Source organism: Rousettus aegyptiacus, unplaced genomic scaffold (genome assembly GCF_014176215.1).
Source record: "Rousettus aegyptiacus isolate mRouAeg1 unplaced genomic scaffold, mRouAeg1.p scaffold_m13_p_7, whole genome shotgun sequence".
Lineage (NCBI taxonomy): Eukaryota > Metazoa > Chordata > Mammalia > Chiroptera > Pteropodidae > Rousettus > Rousettus aegyptiacus.
Window position 1 is genome coordinate 69967206 of NW_023416310.1, and position 17941 is coordinate 69985146.

The following is a 17941-nucleotide window of genomic DNA, read 5'->3' on the forward strand; positions in this document are numbered from 1 at the left end:
TGCACCCGGCTCCTGTGTGGCGGGCGGACCTGGGCGGGCCTGGGCCCTCCTCGCCGCGGGGGACCCTCGCGGACAATCGCACCGCACCCGCCCTCCTCTCGGCACCGGGTCCGGCTCTGCTGCCCGGGGCTAGACCGCTTTCCCTGAGGCCCAGGGCCACGTGTCTACGCCCATCCGCCAACTTTTATCTCACAGCTGATACGCCCTGAATTGAAACAATTTTTCCCACCGATTAGTAGGAATGATTTTAGCTCCAAAGAGGAAAACAACAAAAAACGCCCTCGACAATGAGGATAAGTGTTGCCCTGCCCTGCGTCGCGAGAAGCCCGGAGGCGGGGCACCCGGCCGTCATCGACAGCCCGGCTTCTGCCCCGGCTTCTGTCCTTAGCCCTTCCTGTTGGCAAGAAGGCTATTTCCAAGTGTCACGAAAGTACCTTCTAGAAGAGGGCTACGTACTAACAGGTGTCTGTTTTTTTTTTTATCAGGGAGGAAATGTGTCCCAGAAGGCTCTCCGCCCCCGAAAGACAGGACCCCACGCTCGGCCCCGCCCGCGAGGGAAGCTCGAAGGTGAGCAGGGGCCCCGCGCCTCTCGCTGCTCCCCTGGCTCCTGCCTCTCGGTCTGTCCTCCACATCCTGCAGCCAGACGAGTGTTTTAAAGCGCCCCGTGTGCGGTGAGCACAGTGTCACGGCACTTCCTCTCCGTGACTCGGGGGCTTCCCACCATCGCGACTAGGCCGTGAGGCGATCCACGCCGCTGCGTGCACGGGGAGAGCAGAGGGGTCTGCCTGGACCAAAGGAGTCACTGCTCGGTTTTGAGTTTTAAACCTAAATGTTTAAGAGCTCATAGCAAGCCACAGGCTTACAGCAAAGCTTCCAGGACTGAGGAGAGAGAAAGGGGAACCATGAACGGAAGCTCAGATTTACCTGAGGGCGAGAAACCCAAAGGAAGATGCCGGAGAGGAGAAGTTTCCTCGGCATGGGAAGAAGTGAGCCCCGGGGCTGGGGAGGAGTCCGGAGAGCTTCGGAAGGGGGGCACCTGGGCGATGCTGATGCCTCGGTTCCCCAGGAGGTGCCCGCGGCTCCCCTACCATCCCCAGTTGCAGGACTTGAGATGATGAGCATTTGAGAGCAGAGGGGGCCTCGCCTGGTTCCCATCCGCGCCCCCGGGAGGCGCAGGGCTCCCTACGCAGGCAGAGCGCGCAGCTCATGGGGGGGGGGCGCATGCTCAGGCACGGACAGGACCTGCGGTGCTGCCCCGGAGCCACGAGCTCTAGGAGACCCCAAATCCCCAGGGGCCCTGACACGGAAGGCCGAGCGGGTCTCTGATCCGAAACGGATGCAGCCTGTGGTCGGGACGGGCTCACACCGCATGTGAGGGAAGCAGGACCCAGAGGAAGACGCCTTGAAACGACCGAGATCTGAGCCAGACGGTGACTGAGGTCACGAGATGAACCCGACTTGATCGAACAGAAAAGGAAGCTCCAGAGCAGACTGGACACACCCCACGGGACAGAACACGTCGTCTGCCTATGGCAGTCTGGCTGCTCCAAAGGGAAGATGAGTCGAACTTCAGAAAACAGAGAACGTTGCAATTCTTTTCGGTACAGTTGTGTAAAGTACATTATATAGATTTTGTTCCCTGCCTATCCCTCAAGGTCATGCTTAAAACTTCTCAGCAACACCCTTCTGCACTCTATTAAGTCCAAGCCTTTTCACGCCGTGAGCTGGCCCCGGCAGCAGCCGTGGACAGTCAAGAATGTGGACTCGGAGCGGGGTTCAGATGCCGACTCTCCTCTCGGGCATGCTTCTTAACACCTCTGTGCCTCGGCTTCCTTGTGTGTAGAATGAGGATCACAAAAGCGACCTGCTGGCGAAGAACACTGATCCCTCGATAGAAAATCAGCGTGTCACTGGACACGCACGGTGGCCTCTCCAGGTTGACTTCCTGAGGCTTGCTAAGTCTCCAAGTTCTGTCGCGCTTCCCCCGCACAGCCACGACAAGGTCCTTCCTCGCCTGCTGACCACAAGGCAGTTCTCAGGATATTTAAGGAAGCCCGTAATCGGTGGCGTTTGTGTCCACTGAAGGCCTAGAAGCGATAACACCCTGGTGGCAATAAGCCCGCCACACAGTCAAACCCTGGCTTCTGAATCCCATCCCCCACTGAAAAGAAACAGCGCTCTGGGGGGCGCAGGAAGAATAGAAACGAACCTGGAATGTCTTGCGCCAAAGGCAGGGGACAGAGGGATGGAGCGTGTCCAAAGAACTCAGGAGCCAGCTGGATGGGGCTCACACTGACCAAACTTGGACAATGTGAACTTCAAAATAGATAATGATAGCAACAGAATAGTACCCATTGAATGAAACAGAAATCCATGAGTCCGTACTGACACAAACAAATAAGGAAACAGAGCAGGGCAATCTTTTCCCTGTATCGGAATGCCAACTAATAGATGTAGAACAAATAACGTAAATTTTAAAAAGCACCACTTGGCAGTGACCACAGTGAATCAGGCAAAAGTCACTGACGAAGGCTAAGGTTTTCAGACAGGGGCTGGTGAAGAACAAGGTAACAGTAGAATCTCAGAATAGCTAGCTCCGTATGAAATACCATCAACTTATACATGAAAAACATGCAGAAAACGAGTGGATATCAAGGTGACTGGCTCATCAGCATTGGTATTCCCCGTGGTAGGGATGGGGAGCAATCTTGGGCCCCCGATAAGCACAGTACCATTTGGTGGTGTTCCCACCAAGGAAACACGAACCAGTCTGGTCCTGAGGGACCATCGGTGGGCCCTGAGACTCATCCTGTGTTATGTGCTGTTGAGTCCACTCCGATTCCCACGGACTCTGAGCGATGTCCGCAAGGTCCCGTCCTCGGCAGCCCTGCTCACACCTGCAGACTCCTGCCTGTGACTCCTCTCACGGAGTCAGTCCAGCTCGTTTGGTCTTTCTCTTTCCCTATCGCTTCATATTTTCCCCAGCATTACTGTCTTTTCCAAAGAACCCTGCCTTCTGATATGTATGAAGTCTGTAATCTTTAATAAAAACTGAAACACCGTTAGGGACAGAGTGACCAAGGACCTGTCCCAGCTTGGAGGAGAGTGACCATGATTGTGGATGAGACCCTGGAGCAGGAAGGGAAAAATGGACATCGTTGACACACAGCTGGCGTGATCTAAATGGGGCCTGGGAATCAGTCCTTAATCTTTTTCAATAGTGACTTCCTCCCGCGGACGGCTGGAGGGCGGTTACGTAGGAGTGTCTGCTTTTGGGAAATACACGAAGTGTTTGGGGGTGCTGGGCAGATCATGTCCAGAGCATGCTCTCAAGGGGTTCAATAAAAAGACTAAGGAAAATGAGCATACACGGGTATACACACACAGTCGATCTGCATTTGTAGCTTCTGCCTACTTGCTAAAATTAATTCGTAATTCCCAAATCAATACATGTGCGGAGTGGTGAAACCCTGAGTTGCCTGATGAACACACTTCCGGCTGAGGTCGAACAAGATGACGCCTGCCTTCTTGTTCCAGCTCTGATACTGTAAAGAAGTGTCTTTTTCGCTGCCTATTTGGTGTGTTTTATTTGCGTGCTTTTTGTTTGTGGCTTGGCTGTTTAAAATGGCCCCCAAGGTGGTGCTTGAGCGCTGTCCGGTTTCCTGAGCCCATGTCAGATAAGACACTCATGTCATAAGCAGAGTTCAGGCACAAATTACAGTGCTGTCGGCCGTTCCAATAACAAATAAACAATACATATTAGATGAGGGATCTTTAAACAGAAACACACACAAAACACAATTAAGGCTTGATCACTTGACAAACACTGGGCCAGGGGCTCCCTGGGAGCCAGCCCAGTATTCCCCTAGGACCGCTCCCCTAGGAGCATTTGCTACTTGTGTCCGATGGGTCTCTATAAACAGCACGAGCGCCAACTCGAGGCAGCTCTGGTCCAGCAGGTCCTCAAACAAGGCGTTAGCTTTCCTGGGACGTCGACGCGGTGCCCGAGAACTGAACTGTTGTCAATCAGCTTGCGGTGACACTGGTTTTCTCCGACGGCCTCTGGCTTTAAGTCCGGAGCCCACACACCTTAAGCGAGGGCTTCCAGTACATACACGTGCGGGGGTGGGTGACGAGCGGCAAATAGGGGGCACATTCATGATCGGGAAATCTGGGAGACGCCGAGAGGGAATTTTTCGGTAAATTCTTGCAATGTTTAAGTACGTTTGAAATTACTACACGTTCTTTCTAGAAAGAAGGGGTTTCTCTTACTCTTCGGGGCGGCCCGTGCTCCCCTCAGGTCCCAGTAGGGAAAAGGGCCCGCACGACTCGGCCGGGCGCTCCTCGGACCCCAGCGACCCTCGGACAGGGCCGCCCCCGAGCCTCGCTTGCCCTCCCGGACGCGGGTAACAAACAGACGCGGCCCGCAGCTCCGGCCGTGACAGCTCCATACCTCGCTGCGGCCCCCCAGCCCCCGCCCTGACTCAGCTTTCCCGCGCCTCCGGGCGGCCCGAGTGCGCCTGCGCACAGCCGCCTCACCGTGACTCGGCAGCTCCGAGAAGCTGCGAGATTGTTGGAGAAGGGAGGCGGGGAGGCGAGGAGTGGGCGGGCCGCCGGGGCCCTGGCGGGGCGGGATTGGCCGGCCCGCCGATGACGTTTTAGGGCGCGCCAGGCACGCCGGGCCGCGGCGGGATGGGATTGGCCTGCGGGCGGTGACGTCATCCTGGTGCGCCGGGAACGCCCCGGCAGCGGTGGCCTATTGACGCCTGTTGGCTGCGAATAAATGGCCGGGAAGTCGGAGCGGCGCGATGCTGTGCTCGCCTGTGGGCTCGGACGGGTCTCGGCCGCCGCTCGGGTCCAGTTTTCCTCGTCCTTTCGGCCTTGTCCGCCGCGGTGACCACGGAAGGGAGAACCAGCTTCCCGTCACCGCCATTTTTCGCTCGCCTCCGCGGCTGCCCGGGCCTCCGACGAGAGCCAGGTGAGGGGTGGGGCCGGGCCGGCAGCCTGCCCAGGGGTCAGGGTCGGAGCGGGCCGGGGCGCAGGGGCCGGTGCACGCATCTTGGAGCGCGGTGCCCGGGTCAGATGCGGTCGTAAACCCCGCCGGCCACGCGAGCCCGGGCTTGTGTTAGCGGACGGCGCATTACTGCCCTTGCCGAAGGACCCATCCAAGATTAGGAGGCCCGCTGCTGTAGTGTCAAGGACTGAGGTCCGATTCTCGTCAGTCCCTTCAAAGAGAGATTTCGGAACACCTCGGTTTCACGCGCGTGTGATACAGCGGTGGGCAAACCCCACGTGGCCCCTGCACTCCGCAGAGCTGATCGTAAAGGAAGGATGTGCAATTGCAAGTGGACTGCGCGGGGGCAGAGAAAGGAATTACAGACTCCTTTAAGAGTAGAGGCTCTGTGGCCTAGGCGGGGCGCGGTGGGGGTGGTAGCAAAGGCCCTTTTGAGGAAGTGACGCTAAAGCGAGGCGAGGGGATGAGTACGTGTTAGCTGAGGCCTGAGTTTTCCAAGTTAGGGACAGCAGTGGCGACGCTCCCGGGACTGACTGGAGAGAGCTGATGGGAAGGGCTTAAAAGGCCCTCGGGAATTAAGTTATGGTAGGGACAAAATTTCGCGAGGTTGGGTGGATACCAGGTCATGAGGGGGGGCCCTTGTGCGGTGTGCTGTGGACCTTAGTCTTCTCTCAAGTGCAGTAGCTGCACCAGTTGTCTGCCTGTTTTCCACTGTGAGTTAACAGCTTGCCTTCTCCCTCATAACTCCAGGTTGATTGTCATTAAGGAATAAGTTCTCAGCAGAACTCAATGCATAAGGGAGTTAAAGAGTGCAGCGCGGGAGAGAGTTGAATCTCTTAGGGACAGTGTAGCCAACTAATGTGATTTAGCACCTGGTAACAGAATTTTGTTTGTGTCAATAAGTATATCCAGTAGATGAAATCGTGACTTAAACTTCAGCTTTCACAGCCAGCTGTGTAAATGGTCACTGTGAGTCAAAATTTGGTTTAATGAAAATCTGGATTCAGGGAGAGCTTCATAAATTAGGAATTAAAAGGATTGAAGAACAGTCCACCTCAATGGGGTCGATTCCAAATGAGCCGGTGCTAGTGCTGACTCCCATTTTTCTCTTTGCTGAAAGAAGAATTTGTGACGCTTTAGTCCCCCACAGAGGCCAGATTAACTTGGACGTTTAGTGCTCTTTACAGAACATGTTTGTTTACTTTCTTTAGCTGTAAGTTCTGAATCTTGGTGACTGCAATTAGGGCTGTCAATGCTTTCCTCCTAACTAGTCTAATTCTTGTAGGTGATATTGCATCTGCCAGCTGTGTTTTGGACACTGTCTCATAATGGAGTTCCCTGATTTGGGGAAGCATTGTTCAGAACAAACTTGCAAGCAGCTAGGTAAGTACTCTCAAGAGAATATGAATAGAAAATGGGGGTTTTTTTTTGGCTCTTTTGGGCGGGGGGTGAGGAGGGGGGAGGAGAACTGGCCATTAGATTAGTTGACAGGGCCAAATGATAGAAATGTGCTACTTACATAACTTGTGACAGCGCGTGAGATGGAACCACCTTTGAGGAGATAGCTTTGTGGATGCTTCAGCATTGCTGGCATTGTGAGATTCATGACCCACAATTTTTTCTCTCATGCGTGATACCTCAAAGATGTATTTGATAGGCACGAAGGACTTCGTGTAGGTAAATACCTGTTGGACATGATCTAGAATTTTCTTGTTGTAGTCTTTAAAAAAAAACTACTTTTTTGTTTTTGTTTTAGATTTTCTTCCATTTAAATGCGATGTCTGCAAACAAGATTTCTGTAAAGAGCATTTTACCTGTGCTGCACATAACTGTCCCTTTGCATTCAAGAAGGTAATCATACTTCACTCAAAAAACTAATTTTCACTCTAAAGCTGCGTTCTCCGAAATACTAGCTGCATGTAGCTAATAACAATTAAACTTACTGTCAGTTTCTCTGCCTCCCAGCCACATTTCAGGTGTTTGGAACCATGTGTGACGGTTAGTGCCGTATTAGACCGTGTGGGTACAGGACATATCCACCGTCGCAGGAGGTTCTGGACGGCACAGCTCTTAATAAATAAACAGATTTTATTTTCAGGGACTCAGGGAGTCAAATTGTTGCTGTGTTCAAACCTTCACAGTTTGCTTTACATGTTAAAATACTTAGTTCCTTTGATCCAAGGGAATACATAGCTATGTCTGCATAGCGTAGAGAAAGGGTTTAATACTTGGTGTGCAATCTAATTGGGAAGCTATTAAAATGGTTATGTATCTGGGTAACTTTGCAGCCTAAATGTCAGATTTAAGTGGTTCAAACAGTGCAGGATGGAAGCTGGAAGATGACTTTAAGAAAACTGACTTGCGTGGGCCAGAGGTGTAAGACTTGCGGACTTCGCAGGTGGCTCCCGGCCTGTGCCTCCAGGGGACTCGGAGATTATTCTCCTGAGCGCTGCGTCAGCACTGCTGCTTCCCCGCCAGGCAGTGGGAAGCGTGAACGGCTCAGCGTCACGTGCTTCGGCCAGCGTTTGCCTGGGGTCTGCCCTCCAGTGTTTTCCAGGTTATCACGGGGGCAGGAAAGGGTGACTCACACGTGTTACTCATAATTGCCAGGCATCGATGACTAGGCCAGCCTGTCTGGTTTATTTGTTGACGTGACCTCCCCATGTCCCTGGACAGGGAGAGTCTGTCTAGAGGTCATTTAGTGATGCTTTTTGGCAGACTTACCAACTGAAGGAGCACTCTGGGGTGACTTTCTAGCTCAGCCCCCAGACACTAGGCCCCCATGATTCTGCAATTACCTGTCACCTGTCTAGATACAGTTGTCGCGTCAGTGTTCTGATGTGTCTTCAGCTCCTGCCTGGCTCAGAGGCTGTCCTAACCGTGCAGGGCATTCAGCTGCTGGGTGCTCCGTTGTCCCCTCCAAAGCCCCTGGGGCTTGGGCTTGGACGATCTCATTGTCCCCGAGAGCTCAGCCTGGCTGACAAGTGAGCCTCCCTGTGGCGGGAGCCGTAGAAGGGTCAGAAAGGCTCCTGGCAGTCGAAGGGGCTGGAGGATTATGTGTAGCGCTTTCTTCTGTCAACTCCACTCTGCAGGTGTTTGGGCAGGTCCGCCTCTCACCTGATGGTGCCGGACAGACGGCCCTCTCCTGACACCCTCTCCTGACACGTCAGAGGGGTTTCACCAGCTTCCTTCCTGGCTGCCTTCTCCTGGCTGAGGGTCATTTCTGCATGTGGTTAACAGCTCATTATGTTTAAGTCCCATTAGAGGCCATGCAAGGCAACCTGATGCTCAGGTCCTGGGTGCCTCAGTGTTGATCCGTGAAACGAGGGCGCCTTCTCAGGAGTGGCCAGAGGGCAGCGTCTGCTGTGAAGTGCCCTGTACCATTGCACCTTTTTCTTTTGTGACTGTCGATTGTCTGGCTCTGGAACGTCATCTGATATCCATTGTTTTTAGGATGTTCAGGTCCCAGTTTGCCCGCTTTGCAACAAGCCAGTTCCGATAAGGAAGGGAGAGATACCGGATGCGGTGGTTGGTGAGCACATGGACAGAGACTGTAAATACCGTCCTGGGAAGAGAGAGAAGGTGAGGCCAAAAGGTCAAGTTCTGTGTCAGCTCTGGGGTCTGGCTGGTTTCCCTCGGGAAAAGGGGTGTGTGGGGGGAGGGGCTTATCTAACAGAAGATCGGTCCTAATAATTTCTGTGCAAAACAAAGCTCTAATGATATATTCGGTCTTCATGTTGTGGGTGGCTCGGGTTTTTACAGTTACATAATCAAAGTCTCTGAGTATTTGGGTTTACATTAGGATCTGCTTTCTTTGTGGGAATTTCATGCTTTTCTCCCAAGATGGAGAGTTAATTGTGGTTTTTGGGAGCCATTCTGCTAGTATGCACTTTTATCCTAAGCACCTCCTAGGGAAAGGTGGAAAGAGGAAACGCAAACAGGCGCTGTTCTTGGCAGCTAGTGCTGGTATTTTTATCAGAGGTCTGTGCATTTGGGGTGCAGCATGTTAGGAAGGCAGCAGGCCCCTGCTCCCCACAGCAGCTGCTTTCGGCCTCAGCCAGTTGGGTTCGTTTGGGGTGTCTCCTTTTTCTCCAAGTGCAAGATCGTCATGAGTTTGGGCATCACCTGTTTACCACAGAATGAGCTGAGCACTGAGCTGCTGCCTCCATCCTGACACTTAAACATCCTCTTCCCATCTCCCGCCCTCCCAGCCGATGGGGAGTGTGCCTTTGGGGGGGTGGTCCAGGCTCTGTAGCCTCGAGGACAGAGCCGAGAGGTCCCCTCCGCGTTTCTCTCTTGATGGATCCTAGTTTCCTGCATCTCCCTCGCGGCCCCTGGTTTCCTGCGTCCTGTGTTTTCTTTGTTTATTCCTTTGTTTTGGAGGGGGGCGTGCCCTCCACTGCGTTCCTGGGGGGAGGATGGCAGTTACATTGACATGTGTTTTGGGCTCTTGATTCTCGGAGTGTGCCGGGCTGGCTGGCTGCCTGCAGGAGCGGCCCCTCAAGGCTTCCCTCAGTGTCTGCAGTCAGATCTCCGCAGGGCGAAGGCCTCAGGTGCTCGCAGGCCCCCTCCCCCCCCCCTCCCTGGGCTCCTGCCCGCTGCAGAGCACAAGTCTGCTGCTGGCCTTGGGCAGGGCGTGCGGGTCACAGCCATCTCTCCTGTTGTGGCCCCACATCACCTGAGCTTCCGGCTCTGCCATTTTCTGATTTTGGGGGGCTTCATTTCATCAGTTAGGTCTTCTCTTGAGCTCCCCTACTAGCTCGTATCTGGCTTTCTCATATCCACTGAATGCACGACTGCCGGTTCCTGTGCTTTTTTCCCTAAAATCTAAAACATGTGGTTGTTGTCATTTTACTCTTTGCCCTCAGGGGTTTATCTCTTTTCAGAAAACCTTTTCTGTGATTTTCCTGGTTTCAGGAGAAGACAGAGCCAGTACCTGGGTCCGTCTCCGCCCTTAACCAGAGGTCCCGGGAGACTGGGCTGAACTGTCCTCTCCCCCGGCACGGTTTCCAGCCTCATGCCTTCCCCAGGGCACCTCCCCGGGGGCCGCTGATTTGTTGGGTTGTTTGCGTCAGCCGGCTGCTGCTGGAGACACCCCGTCCTCGCTGTCCTCCGCTCTCGGGAGTGGCAGAGCTCGTCCTCGTGCGGGGGCGGGGAGGGGGTCGGCTCTTGTCTGGCTTCAGCTCTCTCATCGTGAACCTTTGTGCAGTAGTTGTCAAGTGTCTTAACACGTCACATTAACTGCAGTATAGCTGCAGAGCACACGGATGAGGCCGTTCGCTCGGCTCTGTTTCCAGCCTCAGTGGAGACGGTGCGGTCCGCAGGCCTTAGGCACCGTGCTCGCCCTGTGCGGGCTGCTCCCGCAGCCCCTGCTGACCCTGTCGTCTGGCCCCCGGCTCCTGCTGGGCACCACACGCCCTGCCCCCGGCTGTCCGGATGCTCCCTCCGGACCTCCCCGCCTTCCTCCCAGGTGGACACGGTCCTCCTTGGTCTTCTCAGCCACCCAAGTCCTTCTCCCGGCCCAGCCCCTCGCCTGGTACCCTCCTCTGTCCTTCTGGAGGGCTTTGCTCCTGCTCCCTGCAGCAGACTCCCCGTGTTCTGCCGGCACCCACGACCCTGTGCTGTCGCACAGTCTCAGGTCACTCAGGCAGCTGCACCCCCCAGCCTTGCCTGAGGGCTGTCCCCGGCTGCGGGACAGCCGCCCTCTCCACTGACCTTCTCACCTGCAGACTCCGAAGGGCCTGGGAGTTTATATCCGCCACCAGGGGCCCCTAAGTTGTGGGCGTAGGCCACAGGTAGCACTCCAGCCCCTTGCCCCTGGTAGGGGACCAGCCCCACCGTCCCCAGAGCCCGCCACCGTCCCCAGAGCCCGCCGCCCTCCGGGACTGCGCGTGATGCCGCGTGCTTGGCCTCCTTCCCACCCACGTCTCCAGTCCCCACTCCCCTGGGGTTTTTCCCCGCTGAGGAAACCCCGGCTCAGTGTGCTGTGCTGCTTCTGTGTTCACCCCTCATCAGACCTTCCTGCACCTGACTTCGCATCCGTCACCTTAGCTGATGGTGGGATTGAGTGGGACCTTGACCTCCGCATCCCGCGTGGCTAAGCACTGTTTCGGGTTTGGTCGTTAGCGGTTTTGCTGGGGACGTCGTAAGCAGGGGCTCGTCAAAGCCAATGGGATACTGAAGTAACTTCTGTTTCCTCAGATTTTTACGTACCGGTGCTCAAAAGCGGGATGTAAGAAGAAAGAGATGCTGCAGGTGGCTTGTGACCAGTGTCGCGGCAGTTTCTGTATCCAGCACAGGCACCCCCTGGATCACGGCTGCACGCGCGGGGGCCGGCCCGTCGGCACAGCCGGGTGAGAAGCCGCTCTGCCGCGCGCTGACCTGACGCCCGGCCCCCACGGCGGGGCCGGAGCAGCGCCAGGCCCTGTTCTCTGTGACCTCGACGTTTACTGGGGGAGTTTGGAGGGATACAATCCAAATTAAAGTCGGATTCTAAATTAAAGTCGGATTCTAGTCGTGTTGGTTCCTGGTTCCCAAACAAACTGCTTCCCACTGGGCGGCTAGGACAATGGGAGCCCTGCGTCTCCGGGTCGGAGGCTGACGTCCGAGGTCACAGCGTTGCAGGGCTGCTCCTCCTGCGGTCTCGGGGCGGGGCTGGCCCAGGCCTGTCCCCTCGCTGCTGTGGTGTCGGCAGTCCTGGGGCTTCCTGGGCCGGTGGACGCATCGCCCCACCTCTGCCTTCGTCACGTGGCCTTCTGCCTGTGCCCGTCTTTTATTTTAAGGACATGAGTTATATTGAATTGGGGACCGCCCCACTCCACCAGGAGCTCGTCTTAACCAGTCACATCTGCAGGGACCCTACTTTGAACGAGGCCACATCCTCAGGCGCGAGGGTTAGGGCTTCAGCCTGCTGTTCTCTGGGGACACAGTTTAACCCGTTCACTAGTGTTAAGCACCTTCCTCAAGTCCTTAGAGACATCTGCCTAAAGTGGCTGTTGAATGAAAAAGGAAGTGGCTTCTTAGCTCCATTCGGTCGCTTCTCTGCTGCCGTGCCCTGTGAGCTGTGAGGGAGCCGGCCGGACAGAGATCTCACCTTCCCGTGCAGGTGCTCAGCTGCGAGAGCCTCGGACTCCAGGCCGTCGGGCGCCTCGACCACTCTGGCTTCCAGTTGGCTGGCTCAGCGGTTCAGGTATTAGTCGGAACGGCGTGTGGCTGTCGTTTTTGTATCGGATGTGGCAGTTCCGAGTCCCAGTGGTGAATGTTGAAAAGCTGCTGTCGTGCAGTCGACAGCTGACCGTAGAACTCACATGTGCCGCGAGTTTACACGAGCAGCTTAGTCCCGCGGACGTCCGGGACTTGAACTTCAGTTTTCCCAAACCCCGGATTACAAACACAGTCCTTTCCGGCCCCGGCATGAGCCAGCAGCGGCGTTTTATAGCTGAGGGGCTGTGTTTGGCTTGGCTCTTTTATGTGACCAAGCACTTCTGGTTAGTCATGACGACGCTAAAACATGAGATATCCTTCTGTTCTCTTTCAGGTCAAAAGTAAAGAGATGACGTGGCGTCTGCTCTCGCCGGCACGTCCGCGCGCTCGCGGTAGCTCCACGGGCAGCTCGTGCTCTGGTGCCTCCACGCTTCTCACAGCAGAGGCCCGGGACCCTTCACGGCTCTTCCAAAAAATGTGCAAATCCTTTGGGCGAAATAAACAGAAGGGTGTTAATGTTCTAAGGTGGGTTAAGCTACTATAACATTCTCCCCATGCAGCCCCCACACCCCAAATAAAGTGGGTTAAAGAGCAGGGGATCTGCGTGTGCTAGATCGGGGCGTGGCTCTGCCCTGGGCTCGTCGGCCAAGGACCCAGTCTTCCAGAAGCTTCACACTTAAACAGCAGACCGCTGGTGGCACTCTGTCCTCATCCTGCGGCTCCAGTAGTGATGTGGCCACTGAGCTCAGGACTTAGGCCCACCTTGTTAAGGGTCCTTGTCCAGAGGCGGCCCTCGCCTGCCACCCCCACCCCTGAGGGCAGCCCTGGACCGACTCCTCCAACGCTAGACTGAAACTGGCGGCCTTGGCACGTGTTGAGAGAGCTCTTGCTTCCTGGGGCCCTGGGTGTCAGGAAATGGGGGGGGGCAGAAGGCCCTCTGAGCGGGGGCCCGACCTTAACCCCAGTCCTGCCACACGCTCCAGATGTCCCGGTGGGCCTGGGTGAGCAGAAAGCCGGGCGACGACTCTCCTGGTGTCACAGCCGCGGAACTAGTGCAGGGAGGGCCCCCCCCCCCAGGCTCCCGCACCGCTGTCCGTGGTGCTGGTCCGGGCCGGGCGTCTCAAGCTTACGCGTGCAGCAGGGCCACAGCCTCTGATTCCGCGGGTCTGGGGGAGACCCTGCACGTCCAGTGGGTTCCCAGGCGGTGCCGGTGCTGCCGGTCAGGGGACCACACCTGGTCGGGCCACTTTTGTGGGTCTGCGCGGGCCGCTGTGGCGTCACCAGCCGTGTGTGCTGCAGAAGGTGAAGTGTCGCCAGTCAGCTGCGGGACTGGCCTTTGAGCTGTATTTATTTTAGTTTAAAAACGATTAACTTGATTCTGTTGGAAAACTTTTAGGTACGTTAGGACCTTGGGTATGCGAATCTATTTTTTAAATTGTAAATTTTATGAAAGCTAAATACAGAGGAGGTCTTCTTCAAGAAAATTAATGTCCAAATTGAGATGTATGTTGAGAATCTAAAACATTTGGCTTTGAAGATGATGCCAACAATTTAAAAAGAAAATTATCTCGTTAAAAATCTTATATGTTGAAATCAATATTTTGTATAGGATTGATTAAATAAAACATTAAAGTTAATTGTACCTGTTCATTTCCTTTGTAACTGGCTACGAGGAATTTTAGAGACGGGTAGGCGACTTGCACCGTGTCCATCAGGTGGTGCCATCCCTGGCCGGCAGGGGCCCACATTTTCCAGGAAGAACTGCCGGCCCCGGAGCCCGCTCCCGCTCCCAGGCCGGGCGGGGCCGGGTGGGACGCGTGTGTCTCGCGGGGAGCCTTCCCACGGCCCCACGCACCCAGGCTCCTCAAGTGCCGCGCTAGTGGCGTCACATGGCTCAAAAGGGTGTGACAGGTGAGGAGAGAGCAGTCCCCTCCTCCCGTCGCTCTGTGCAGAGCTAAGTCACCGCGGCGTTGTTTGCCTCCAGAAGCTTCTGTTGATCACAGACATCAAGGTCCAGGTCCACCTGCCACAGACCCTGCCTTCTGGCACCCCCGTGAGCCTCCTGCACCCAGGGCAAGGTCGCCGGCCTTCCAGGGCGCTGGTGCCTGGTGTTCGCATTGCCGGCCCCCGGGGGACGTGTGTTGTGCTTTGGATAGCAGGTGCCAAGTGCCATCCAGAAGGTCATACCGACCTCTTCGCCCTCAGTTTCCCCACGCCTTCCACTGTGTTCTCTTCTCGGTTAAATTTTCTCCTAATCTGGCGAAGCATGGTGTCACCTTGCTTTGAACTGAACATTTTCCTGAGAAAGGTTCATCCAGAGAATTCCAGTTGAGGGAGCCAGCTGGCACGGGAGCCACCGAGCAGCGCGCTGGGGGCTCGAGTTCATGGGTGGCAGAGCGCCAAGGGACGGGGAAGCCACGGCGCATTGCAAACTCATGGATTATGTAAGTTTTCACAAAATATTAAGATTAGCAGAAAGTTGGGAAAATTTTTAGTGTCAAAAGTCTGCATTCATTTTTGAGGAAAGACTTCGTACGTCTCGTGGGTCTTCGTCTGTCCAGGGTAGGAAGGGGTTCGCTTTGCTTCACTGCTGGGGTGCTTTGGTGGAATGTTCAAGAAGCACTAAGTAATGCAGGGAGTTGCAAAATACGGGATCAAGGCATGTCTCGAGCATTTGTTGAGTGAACGTGGGCGGGCAGAGTTGCCCGTTGGTCATAGTTTCTTTGTGTACAAGTGGCAGCCACAGGTACGACCGCCACGCGGGCTTCTCTGCCAGCAGACGTCGTAGGAAGCCCTGTGTCATGTTTACTGTGTCCCCAGCCATCGAGCATCTCCTCCCGGGGAGAAGCCTGCAAGCACTGGACTCCCAGACTGAGCCCCTGAAGCCTCCCTCGGGCACGGCACCCTGGTGTGCCCGCTCTGGCCCAGGGCGTCGCTGCCCGGCCCGTGAAGCACCCGTCCCCGCGGGATGAGCGGGTGCGAAGTCACCTCTGCGGGTGGCACCGTTTCTTTTGAGGGGCTTTTGGCCCTGTGGCCGAGGGGATGGCGAGCGAGAGCCCGTGCACGCCTGACCGCTCTCCCTCGCCGGCTGGTTCAGACTCGTCATCAGACGCCTCGAGGCTGCAGCTTTAATCCCCCCCTCCCCCCCAGCGAGCTCCACGCGGCGCCTCTCGCTGCTGAGGCTGCTCGTCTGCTTCTCCCGCACCGGGCTTGGGTGGCACCGGCCAGGCTGTCATTCTCCCGTGTCATTCTCCGTGTCCTGTGTCTAGTCTACAGCCCAGAAATGCTGCTCACTGCTGCCGTGCTGGTGTGCGGCTGCAGGATCAGACCCGCTCACAAGATGTCACCCAAAGGCCTTCCTGTGAGTCGGGAAGGGTGACCCGAGTGTTAGCTCCTGGGGAGAACCTGGTACTGGGTCACAGGAAGAACGGGTACAGCCACCCATCAGTCCTGAGTTGGGGTGCAGGTTACTCATATTAAGAGGGATGGGTTCTTTAAAAATATATTTTAGTTAACCTTCCAAATTCATTCTTTGCAATGAGCCGAAGACCAAACTTGAAAGATAGGCTCTGAAATGAGCTCCTGAAATAGGTGAGTGGCAGATGCCTCACTTTTCCAAGTTTTAAGCCGAGAATCAGGATCACCGACACCCAGACTAATGTCATGTGTGTGAAGGGTGGCACGTTCGGGGACGTAGTGGGAGGGAAATCGGTCTGGCCGTCTCTTCGGTCGGTTTGCGCTTTACCCGGTCAGTGTCGATTTGCTCTGGTTTATTTTGCTGAAAGAACAACGTACCATCACGGTTTGCTGGGCAAGGCGAACAGATCTCGCAGAGAGCAAAGAGGAGAGGTTTAGGCCACGATTTAGTTAAGTGTCTGTAAGGACTTATTTGCTGTTTGTTTTTAATTTCTTTTGTTTGGGTAGATCATCCTTCGGTTTCTCCCTTCATTAGGACGCTTGGGGGAGCTCTGCTAAAATCCACTTTTGTAGAATTTACACACTCCTGACCTACGCGATGAGATGTTCTCCTTAGAATGCATTAAGAGCTAAGATTTTCTTGCAATAAATACTACAAAAATGACTTTTTAAAATGGTCTTAAAATAAAACTATGCCAATAGCCAGAGAAGCTGCGTAGTTTTGTGTTCCAGAGACACTTTTTTCATTCTGCATTAAACTAAAGCTACGTTTGTAGATAGTTTTGCTTTGGCTCAATCTTAGAGGAGAAGAAGGCACAGTTAGAAAGGTGTCAATGTACCAATGCTTCTCTTTTCTGGTTCTACATAAACGTCCCCTGGAGAAACAAGAACAATTCGAAAGGCCACTGTAGCAATAGAATTCTAAAAAACACAGCTCTTTTCTGGAACTAGGCAAGTTGATGCTCAAGTTCACATGGAACACTAAACGTGAAAGCACAGCAAAGGAAACGCTGAAGAAAGCGAGGGGAGGGGCGAGCCCCCCCCCCCCCCGGAGAACCTCCGTGTCGAGCGGCGGCGTCTGCACGTGGAGAGGCGGACTGGGAGAACAGACCAGAAGTTCAGAAGCAGACCCAAGCGCTGCGGACACTTAGTACGTGACGAAAGACACATCTCAAGTCATTGGGGCCAAGAACTGGTGTGGGTTCAACTGCATAGCCATTCAGAAAGAGAGAAAATTGGATCCGTACCTTATGTCCCAGATGCAGAAGGACTCGCACCAGAAATCCGAATGTGAAAAATAAAACCAAATAAGTACTAGAAGAAAGTGTGGGTGAGTTTCTGTATAACGGGGCCTGGGGAGTGGCTTTCTCGCTGTGATTCTAAAGGCGGTGCCAACAAGCAAAGGGCTCGCAGCGCCCTGGGGGAGCGCTGGCAGGGCAGAGAGCGCAGAAGCAGGATCGAAGGACGGACAAGCGGGCAGGAAGTATTTGCAGCATGTATCACAGATACAGGTTGCTGTCTCTAACATGCAAGGAATGCAAACGTTGGGGGGGGAAATCGGAAACTGGATGGAGAAGTGGGTGAAGGGCATGAACTGAGACAGACATAAGCGTATCTGAGAGTGACCCTCTGAAACAAAGCGGTGTTCAACCTCGCGCATGTCAGGAGAGGTGCAAATCGAAGCCACACCTAGCTCCTGTTTCTCAGGTTAGATCAGCAAAACCGCAGCCGTGGACGGCATACGACGCTGGCGAAGCTGTGAGGTAGGCGGCCCCACTTCATTCTTTTGCAAGCCGAAGTCCGGTTGTCCCAGCACCATCCCTTGTCACTATCGTTTCTCTTGTTAGCACTTCCTAACCGGCCTAAGGAGACGCTCCAGGCTCGTCCTGTACTTTTCCAGCCCCGGCCCTGCAGCTGGCCGTTTGTCCCAGGAACCCTGGTTTACTTTCCCGGGGTTGCTATTGAGAAGACAAGGTCTCTTTGGGAGCGAGGAGTGCCCAGTGCTACTGAAGGCCATTGCTTCTAGGCCCTTTCACCATTCAGAGCTATTTTTAGTTTTCTGTATCCTCTCCCTATGACTTGAGGTGACTTTGAGGGGCTTGGACATGGTGGTAACCTTCAGAAAGTAAGCAGAGATGCCCAAACTGCCTTGCTAGGGCATATGGGAAGGTGCCCGGGTGCATGGGGAGATGGGCAAGTTAGAACACATTTACTGCAAGAGACCAGAGGACCCATCTCTAACTATACTCCCTGAGAAGGCCCACAGGACCTCCCTTTCACCAGAGTGATAAGGGACATGCTGCTGAG

At 54.8% G+C, this 17941-nt stretch overlaps 1 protein-coding gene across 2 annotated transcripts; it reads left to right on the top strand.

Moving 5' to 3' along the window:
* Nucleotides 1-4768: 4768 nt before the first annotated feature.
* Nucleotides 4769-12813, top strand: ZFAND2A (zinc finger AN1-type containing 2A). 2 transcript variants are annotated; one of them, XM_016119098.2, is made up of 7 exons: nt 4769-4978; nt 6300-6397; nt 6771-6865; nt 8468-8596; nt 11216-11367; nt 12120-12203; nt 12552-12813. In XM_016119098.2, exons 2-7 carry the CDS (start codon nt 6343-6345, stop codon nt 12568-12570), a joined length of 534 nt encoding a protein of 177 aa, XP_015974584.2. In that variant the 5' UTR covers nt 4769-4978; nt 6300-6342; the 3' UTR covers nt 12571-12813. The 2 variants fall into 2 exon arrangements, with proteins under 2 accessions (XP_015974584.2, XP_036080591.1); XM_036224698.1 differs by lacking the exon at nt 4769-4978 and adding an exon at nt 5057-5599.
* The last annotated feature ends 5128 nt before the right edge of the window (nt 12814-17941 follow it).